General features: G+C 37.7%; 3 protein-coding genes across 4 annotated transcripts in view; 1 reads left to right on the forward strand and 2 right to left on the reverse strand.

The window, feature by feature from the left end:
- Nucleotides 1-3,322, reverse strand: part of ncanb (neurocan b) — a 175,237-nt gene extending 171,915 nt beyond the window's left edge. Inside the window, exon 1 of the mRNA XM_048165233.1 lies at nt 3,192-3,322. The gene's annotated coding sequence lies outside the window, so the exon portion shown is untranslated. The remainder of the gene's footprint in view (nt 1-3,191) is intronic.
- A 76-nt stretch (nt 3,323-3,398) lies between these two features.
- LOC125252194 (nuclear receptor 2C2-associated protein) lies at nt 3,399-7,528 on the forward strand. The gene is made up of 5 exons (XM_048165318.1): nt 3,399-3,523; nt 3,654-3,744; nt 3,838-3,943; nt 6,814-6,881; nt 7,126-7,528. Exons 1-5 carry the CDS (start codon nt 3,486-3,488, stop codon nt 7,246-7,248), a joined length of 426 nt encoding a protein of 141 aa, XP_048021275.1. The 5' UTR covers nt 3,399-3,485; the 3' UTR covers nt 7,249-7,528.
- On the reverse strand, nt 7,439-9,149 carry rfxank (regulatory factor X-associated ankyrin-containing protein). 2 transcript variants are annotated; one of them, XM_048165306.1, is made up of 8 exons: nt 8,845-9,149; nt 8,610-8,718; nt 8,441-8,506; nt 8,257-8,357; nt 8,054-8,179; nt 7,868-7,934; nt 7,713-7,793; nt 7,439-7,623 (listed from the first exon to the last, which is right to left on the reverse strand). In XM_048165306.1, exons 2-8 carry the CDS (start codon nt 8,698-8,700, stop codon nt 7,553-7,555), a joined length of 603 nt encoding a protein of 200 aa, XP_048021263.1. In that variant the 5' UTR covers nt 8,701-8,718; nt 8,845-9,149; the 3' UTR covers nt 7,439-7,552. The 2 variants fall into 2 exon arrangements, with proteins under 2 accessions (XP_048021263.1, XP_048021253.1); XM_048165296.1 differs by having other exon boundaries at nt 8,610-8,721.
- Between the last annotated feature and the right edge of the window lie 534 nt (nt 9,150-9,683).

The following is a 9,683-nucleotide window of genomic DNA, read 5'->3' on the forward strand; positions in this document are numbered from 1 at the left end:
GCTTTTCGAGTCTTTGGCATACCACAGGACATTGTCTCTGATCGAGGCCCTCAGATTTCCAGGTTCTGGGGGGCATTCTGTCAACTTTCGGAGGCGACAGTGAGCCTAACTTCTGGATTCCATCATGAGTACAATGGTCAAACAGAGAGGTTAAACCAGGATCTGGAGACTACTCTGAAGTGCATGGCTGCAAATAACCCATCGTCCTGGTTGTCCTTCAATATGTGGGTGGAGTATGCCCACAACACTCTAGTTGGAGTTCCCTCCGTACTGCAGTTCATCCATCACTGTCTTCTGACTTGGAAGGCTCAACATTATCAGCGACAGGCTAATGTTAGATGCAGACCTGCCCCCACTCTGCGTGCTGGACAGAGTCTGGCTTTTGACAAAAAAACCTTCCCTTACAGGTGGAGTCCCGCAAACTCTCCCAGCGACTCATTAATCCCACTTCTCCTTTTGCTCCGGCAGGTAAACCTCCCCATTCTCCTTGCATCATTGGAGGCCAGCCAACTTACACGGTCCACCAAATACTGGATTCTCGTGCGAGAATCACTTCAGTATCTTGTGGACTTGGAAGGCTATGGCCCAGAGGAGCACTCCTGGGTTCCTGCCAGAGACATCTAGGACCCCAAATTAATTCGCTCATAAAACTGATCGTTCTGGGAGGAACGTCAGGAGCTCTTCCTGGGGGAGGGGGGTCCTGCTTGTGTTGTGTTGTGTTTTGGCCTCTAGAGGTCCTCATGGTGCTCTCATGCCCAGCTTACTCAACTTGTAATTAATGTTATTATGTTCACATGTGTTTCGTTCAGCTGTGTGTATTTAAGTGACTCTATCTCCTAGTTTCTTTGCTTGGTGTTTAGTTGTTCTGAAGCCAGTTGCCCAAGTAAGTGTTCTCTAACTCTGAGACTTTTTTTATTTTTCTTGCCTTTGGACTATACCTTTCTCTGTTTTATTTTTTGTGGACTTTCTCCTCTGATGGTTTTTGCTCTAAGATATTTGGAATATTTTTGTGGACTGCCCTTTTTGGATTGATTTTGTTACTTGAAAATTACTTTTTGCTGCTTTTGCTCCAGCTGTGGCTTTTTTGTTGCTTGAACTTTTATTAAAATAATTCTGCATCTCAACTTCTCCTAAGTGCGTCTTACTATTGGTTTCTACATCCTCCAGTGGCTCAAGGATTAAGAGTATGACGCTCACATCAGAGACCCGAGTTCAGGTCCTGGCTCTGACATAACATTAATTTTCCTTGAAACAAATGTAGGATAATCATTTGGAAATGAGGGCTGATGCATAGTTTAATTCGCAGGGGGAAAAACAGCATGTTTTCTGTTTTTAAATAATTTCTGTAAAATTCAGCTTAAAATGATTAAAATACACAGATTTTCCATTAACATAAACTGGAAAAAAGAAAAAAAGCTTGTCTATAACATGACACATTGCAATAGTTGCTAAGTAATGATTGGTCAGTAAGTAAGGCGGAGCTTAGCAAAGGGTCAATTAGGTATTTTTTGATAACATAACTGTCAACCGTTTTACAGTTATTGTATAACATACAGTATAGCAAAGATTTGTGTCGTCTAAGTATTCCAGAATTCAACTGTTGCTTTTATTAAGTGCAGATAGAAGTGTGGTTTTGTTAAAATGTGAAAAAAGTGCCCCAATTTTGCTATTTTAAAGGTTCTTAATTTTGTTTTGGAGGTTAATAGGTTAACATGCATCAAAGGTTTTTCAATGATTCTTAAACGACTCATCCTATACTTAAGTCTCTCTAAATCCCTCCTTTCCGCAAGCCTGCTCTGCTCTGATTCGCCAGACGGCCCAGTCTGTTGTGACTGGTCTACTGCTTACAGCGCGTGTGGAAACAAACGCCCATTACCATAACTGATTCGGCTCCGGAGGCTTCCAGAGCTCAGCGATTGTACACACTGTAAAGACAGTAACAATGGCGTTGATTTTACCATATCAATCCATATTACCATAACGAGTTACCAATTACCATAATGAGTCCAATGATGAAACATCAGAAGAACTAGTTATTCAACCTAAACCTCTATGGCAAGGATGACTTGAGCAGGACGTTTGTCAGTGGCACGCTACTCAGTTTAACATATGAGATGTTGTAACTGTAATTCCTCACCATCAGCACTAACAAGTGTATGTCCATCAACAAACCAAATCCAAATAATGTGGCTATTTTCCCTGTTCTTTAATGGCATTTTGAAAATCTCATTTAGACCTCACAAAGATTTGAGAAGTTATTCTGCTGTTGTATCGCTGTGGTAATTTTAACCACTGACTCTTCACATAGTGTTTACAAAGAGAATTTGCTTTTGCTGAGCAGAAAACTGTGTCGTCTTGACATGCATACAACAGGAAGCAGGTACAGTTTTTGAGGGTGGGTCAAAGTAGAAGTTGTTCGTGGGCAGCCAATGAACACCATAGGTGGGCATTAGGCAAATGTGTTACTTTGTGACATGTGGCCGTCACAGAAGTGTGATTTGAATTCCTAACGACTTGTGTAGGCTGTTCAGAGTCGATTCTTTCTTTTGAGAGACAATAACTTTATTTATTGTGCACTTTCGGCTTCACAACTTTGCAGATCGTTTACATTCAGACAGCTATGCAAGCATAAAAGGTAATATTCGAAAAAGCATAATGGGGAACTTTAAGACCAAATCAAACAAACTGAAGCTGGAAAGCTATTTATAATCTTGTCAATTTTCTCTTTCTCTGATCTTGCTTCTCTTTACAACAAGAAAGAACATGTATTCCAAAAATAGCCAAACGCACAGTTTTAGATTAAAGCTGTAACAGATGCAAATAAGAGAGAAGATTGTGACATCAAATGTTCTTTTAAGTCACAGTCATAAAAACACAGGATGTGTCGCATCAAAAAATTATTTGTAAATCTAAAATTATTGTAATTTTTTCCACTATAAGATTCCAGTCTATGACTGAAGTGTGGTTCAGGTTCCAGATTTTACAGACATCAAGTGACAACAGTACCAACGTGATTTAAAATACAGCAGCTGTCTTTTAAGATTTAAAACTGAAATGCATTTATATTACCATGCACTGCATGAACATGAACAATATGCAAAATTAAAATGACAAGAGAAAGGTCAAAGAGAAAAGCAACAGCGTTTTCTGGAATCTGAATTGAATGTAGGTTAAGTCATATTATCCATTACCTTGTTTTTCATAATTTCCAAGGCAACATGTCCATGTTGGCATCTGCCTAATCGGCTGCTTCTGTCTTAAAAAATGATTCTGCACAAAAATACCGTTGAGTTTGATTGGATTCTTGATGATATTTCATCCAGTTCAGGACTGTTCACGTGCAATTGAGGCCAAAATTGACAAATAGGAAAATTGGAAAAGCGACACTGACATCTAACGGTAGAGAAGCGAATTACACACTGCCCTCACTGTCGTGAAATTACGCATGTCTGTATTTTGCCCACAGTTGAAAGGTCGATTCGAAGATGGCAGAGTCATTGATTTGTAACAACATACAAAGCAGGTAAAAACGTGGGTGTTTCATATTAGTAACATCAATATTAACTAGGTCTATATATATCTATTTTTTGTAAAAACACACATTATAACAACGCAGTAGGAACAACAGCGTAAATGAGGTTTCTGTCACACAGGGTGAGTTCTGTACTGAACAGAGATGTCAAACAGTTCGGAAAGAAGTTCATGTTTGACTCCAATGAGGAGACGTGCTGGAATTCTGACCAGGTACTTTTGCCGAGATGGTGAGACGTTTCGTGTTGCCTAACAATTGGGGTTTTCTCATCCTTGTAACCCCCTTTTTCTAACGTTTTTTAATAGGGTGAATCCCAGTGGGTTGTCTTGGAGTTTCCACAGTCTGTGAAAGTATCAGAGCTCAGACTACAGTTCCAAGGAGGGTTTTCAGGAAAGTCTTGTAAATTAGAAGGTCAGTCAGCAAATACTACACCTTGAAAGACCTAGCCTACTATGAGCTCCGAGGTTGTTAAGCGATGGTAGAAGACGAAATACGCATAACCTGATATTACTGAGTTCAACATGTTCCTGGGTCAACATCTTTGTTGATCCTGGAACAACATTCAAATCAACCAATCAGATTTGAGGGACAAGTTTACAGATTATGTGACGTTTAGGCTTAAAATCATGAATTTGGGTTTCTACATCAGTGTTATTCATCTATCATTTCCCTCTGCTTTTTGGGATAACTTATGGGTAGGGTAGGAATAGGGTTAAGACTAAATTTTCAGGCTAGAATGTTGTTCCAGGATCAACATATTATGTTGACCCACTCAGGAACGCATCTAACTCAGCAATATCAGGACGTGCGATGAAATACTTTCCTGTGATATTTATGTTTTCAGAGGTGTAAAGAGTACCGGAAAACCATACTTGAGTAAAAGTATAGATACCTTACATCGAAAATGACTCCCTTACAAGTTACAAGTAACCAATTCCAATACGACTTGAGTAAAAGTCTTAAAGTATCTGATTTTAACAGTACTTGAGTATTTTTCTCATGCTGAATGTAGGCTCAGAGATGCACTAGAGAAATCAAGTTTATTTTCTAAAATCAAAATAAAACTGAACACCTCAATGTTGCAATAAATCAAGGTCGACACAACAACCTTTTAAACGTCTACAAACTCTCAAGTCTCAGTTAAGCTCAAGTGCACAAAAAGGTCATAAGTAAATCAATATCCTTCAAAAAGGTCTTGTCAATATAGCGGATAAATAATACAATGTTAAGTCAAATTAAATAGTCAAAGTCTACTGTACTTGCTGGTTTGAGCCTCATCACCAGCTGCAGTCATGACCTCATCTCAAAAATCAAACACATGTGATTCAGCAACTACTTGCTAATGCACTCACATTCACGTAAAGTATCCTTGTTGACAAGTTTGGGTGAGTAAAGGCAAAACGCACAAGATATAGTACCTTCAATGCCCTTAGATGGCGATATCGCTTCTTTATATCAGAAACAAACTGCTGCAGAAAAAGTTAGGTGCCATGAAAAATATAATGTGTAACTGCATTACTCATCACAAATGTAAAAAGTACATTTACTTGTTCAAAAATGTAGTCAAGTAGAGAGTAAAAGTTGCCAATATCTTTGATACTCAGTACAACTACAAAGTAGCCAAAAAGATACTTAAGTACAGTAACTAATTACATTTATTCAAATACTTTACACTTCTGTACGTTTTGAAGAATCGTGATTAACTACCAAAGTCACATAGAGCTTTTTGTGTTTTATATGCTATTTTTGTTTTATTTTGTATTATCGAAAATGTCATACACATCAATGAAACGGAAAGTTGCGATCATCTTTTCTTCCATTTTGTGATGTATATCTGACTGAAACGGCTTCTCGAACAAGAGAAAATGTCCTTGGTCTTTCTTGGATTTTATATGGCTTTGATGTGTTGAGCCTTCCATATCAGTTTCTCGTTAAAAATTGACTGGCATTTAAAGGTGCCATAGAATTGAAAATTGAATTTACCTTGGCATAGTTGAATAACAAGAGTTCAGTACATGGAAATGATATACAATGAGTCTCAAACACCATTGTTTCCTTCTTCTTATATAAATCTAATTTGTTTAAAAGACCTCTGAAGAACAGGTGAATCTCAACATAACACCGACTGTTACGTAACAGTCAGGATCATTAATATGTACGCCCCCAATATTTGCATATGCCAGCTCATGTTCAAGGCATTAGACAAGGGCAGTATTATCGTCTGGATCTGTGCACAGCTGGATCAACAGACCTTATGCAGGTAAGCAAGCAAGGACAATAGCGAAAAATGGCAGATGGAGCAATAATAACTGACATGATCCATGATAACATTATATTTTTAGTGATATTTGTAAATCGTCTTTCTAAATGTTTCGTTAGCATGTTGCTAATGTACTGTTAAATGTGGTTAAAGTTACCATTGTTTCTTACTGTATTCACGAAGATCAGAGTCAAGTCATTATTTTCATTATTAAACACTTGCAGACTGTATAATTCATAAACACAACTTCATTCTTTATAAATCTCTCCAACAGTGTAGCTTTAGCCCTGTTAGCCACGGAGCACTATGAAACTCATTCAGAATCAAATGTAAACATCCAAATAAATACCATACTTACATAATTGGGTAAGCTGCATGACGAACACTTTGTAAAGATCCATTTTGAGGGTTATATTAGCTGTGTGAACTTTATGCAATGTATTATAGAGTCACAAGCTTGGGGGCGGGGAGCGCAAGCATTTAAAGGGGACGCGCGCTGAATCGGCGCATATTTAATTATGCCCCAAAATAGGCAGTTAAAAAAATTAATTAAAAAAAATCTATGGGGTATTTTGAGCTGAAACTTCACAGACACATTCAGGGGACACCTTAGACTTATATTACATCTTGTGTAAAAGCATTCTATGGCACCTTTAATAAATAATTTTTAAAAAATTAAAAAATGGGCGCAACTTGATTTTGTCCTTAGGAAATTGATTGCTTGTGTGATGTTGCTTAGCCTACATTTCAAAAAGTCACATACTGCATTTTCTTGGTAATTTTTCTTAAATATTCTCACTCTGAATGTGCAAGATTGTGGAAGTAAAATTTGTCACAGTTAAACGCCTACGAAGAAACCACTTATGACATTACTTTAAAAGTGTAACTGTTGTCCTTCTGAGTATACTGTAATGCTCATCATTAGACTAAAGATTAAATCACACATATACAGGCCTGAACCAAGCCTAAAACAGTAATGTTCATTTGAGTAAGAGCCATCTAAATGCTTTCTCCTCTACAGGTTCTGCCAAAGAAGAGGATCTCAAACATATTTTAGACTTCTATCCAGAGGACAACAACTGTCTACAAATATCCTTCCACATGGTGCAATATTTTTCTTCAGCACCTTCCATTTTTACTTCCACTTATAAATGCATTTAATCACCGTATTCTCTCAGATTGACTGTCATTTGAACTCCACCAGAGTCTGTGGACATTTCCAGTGCAGTGGCCTACTACATCTTTTTGTTTTCTGTCCATTCCTGGCCGATGGCCAGATTGCCCTCGTCTTCATTTTATCCCAAGCTTATGAAATCCTTGATTCTTCACCCACAGTTTTCCCATTCAGGATGCCCCTTTGGTGCAGAGGCTGAAAATAGTGTTTGAAAACAGTGCTGACTTTTTTGGAAGAATAATTGTTTACACATTGGACATCCTGGGGGAAAAGGTTTTGTAATGTTTTGAGAAAAGGACAGAGAGGAAGTATGAAGAGGCGGGAATGCCAACCAGCTTTTCCCCCTTGTTTTCACCTCTAGATGTGGAGTTTATTCCTACCTACTCACAGGGAAAGCATCAACTGATGCTACATCTAATTTCTACAGATTATATTCACGTGCCTTTTCAGGTCAACACACATGAACTGCATATATGTAAAAGTGTTTTTTAATAATAAAAAAGTAGAAAAACAGATTGTTCTTTATCTTTCATGTCAAAATAAAGATATACAGTATACAGCATTATTGTAAGAGCAGTCCTTTGCTTCATGTGTTCTCAGACGCTGAAACCGGTCCCCGAAACAGCTTCAAAATGTGATCTTCGAGAAATTTTTGCACTGCAAATGAGTTGGTAGACTCGTCAGTGATTAATTATTAAAATAAACTGGATTATTTGCATATCAATATACTGTAAGGAATGACTTGCCTTTTTTGTGGCCCAATGCAACAGCAAGGGCAACAGGACTGTATCCAGAGTCTGCCTCAAATGTGATATCTGCCCCATGTCCTAAACACAAACTTGCTTTAGTTTGTCATCACAAATAGTAAAACAAAATGAGTGAATATTTTGAATAGACTTACTTAGGAGAGCTTCAACACATTTTATGTGATTACCACGAACTGCGTACAGAAGAGGGGTCCCACCATTCTGTGTTCAAAATCAAAAGCATGATTTGTTTTTCAGTAATGGTTGTGTAACATTTTTAAATACTTTTTGTGAAATGTTATAAACATTTCCAGCAAAATAAAAATGTATATAGCTCATACCCAGTCATAGGAATCAATATCAATGTCATGTTGTAGGAGAATATTAACAATATCTGCAAATCCTCCTGCGCTGGCCAAAGACAGGGCACTTTCTCGCTCCCGAGCAAGTGTTCTTGGGTCAGCTCCCTGATAAATGATATAATATAATTTAATATAATAATGTATTGCCCGGTCTTGGTGACTAAAACATATGTCTTTCTCACCTTCTGAAGGAGAAATTCCACCATCATTATCTCTCCAAATGCGGCAGCCCACATTAGTGGTGTGAAACCTCGCTCATCTTGAGTGTTAAGCAGAGAGCTGTCTGCAAGAGTACCCATACATATGTTATTTATTTATTTGAGCAAGTGTTGGATACCCTTATGTGTGTTATTTATTTATGGGTACCTTTGGATAAATGTATCTCCAGCTGTGAAATCTCTCCATGGGCTGCCAGCTGATGAATCGAGAGGTCTACAAGACATAATTAAAACATAATTATGTTTAAAAAGGCACCATTTACATTTCTGCATTGAAATATGCGTTTCATGCATATGGAAGCAGGTGACAGACTCACTATCTAAAGTGGCCGGTCGGACTGTGACTTCATTTCCACGCTGTTTGTTGGTCAGAGTAGTCGAGTGGTTCTCGTCAAGTCTGTTTTCCATAATCACTGATCATTACACCTGCTTTAAATGTGCGCAATTTAGAAAATAATAGCGAGAAATAGCCTAAATCTAATAAACAATATTAGCACAAATTAATACGTACTAATATGAAATAATAAAATATGTGTCTTAGGAGTATCTTACCTTAGATTCCTTACACTTTATGAGCAAAAACTATTATCTTAAACTTCACAGCCTTGTAAGATCATGCTGTTTTTGTTTCCTGATTCGTTTGCAAAAGTGAAACTGAAATAGGATACTTGCATTGAGCTCAACACATACCCGCACATTCAAAGTCTAATGAATCACATATGAAGTACTTTTCTCATAATATATTTTGTACTTTTGGCTGCAAACTTAATCGCATCCTTCTTAACAATTAGAGTTGTAACTGTAGCTGGAAGTGATTTTCGTGAACGATTCGGGGGGGTTGAATGAATCTTTTAAGAATCGTTTGAGTTCACTTTCACGCACTGACTCTTTAAAGCGCGTGACTGTTTTCCTTTCCTGCCTTCAAAGACTGGCTATAGCTGGAGCCAATAGCATTTGAGTGCGGGCTAGGGAGAAGCATCTCATTGGTCGGATCAATTGAATCAATACGCCCCCTTCACTGCGTAGGTCTTTTTAATCTGAATTTATGATTATGAATGTGTAAAGCGATTGATAACCATGCACTGTAACTATATAAAATGCCGTATGTTTGTTTGCTTGCTCTCTTAAGAGTTTATAATAGTCAGCCCAGCAGCTGTCCAGATGGAGTGAAAGAAAAACAAATCTTCTTTAATTGTCTTTTGTGGGGGAACGCTTATAATGCTTTAATTGTTATATACTCTTTCTGGGATCTCTTAGTAGAAGACTGTCGGTATTTTTAACGAATCGTTCGATGACTCGTAAATGTTGCAGAACATTTGCAGAAAGAGCAACTGAACGATTCAGTGAATGATTCTCTTTATTGAGTCAATTCAGAAGATTCGAACTAGTGG

The sequence above is a fragment of the Megalobrama amblycephala genome, linkage group LG2, assembly GCF_018812025.1.
Source record: "Megalobrama amblycephala isolate DHTTF-2021 linkage group LG2, ASM1881202v1, whole genome shotgun sequence".
Lineage (NCBI taxonomy): Eukaryota > Metazoa > Chordata > Actinopteri > Cypriniformes > Xenocyprididae > Megalobrama > Megalobrama amblycephala.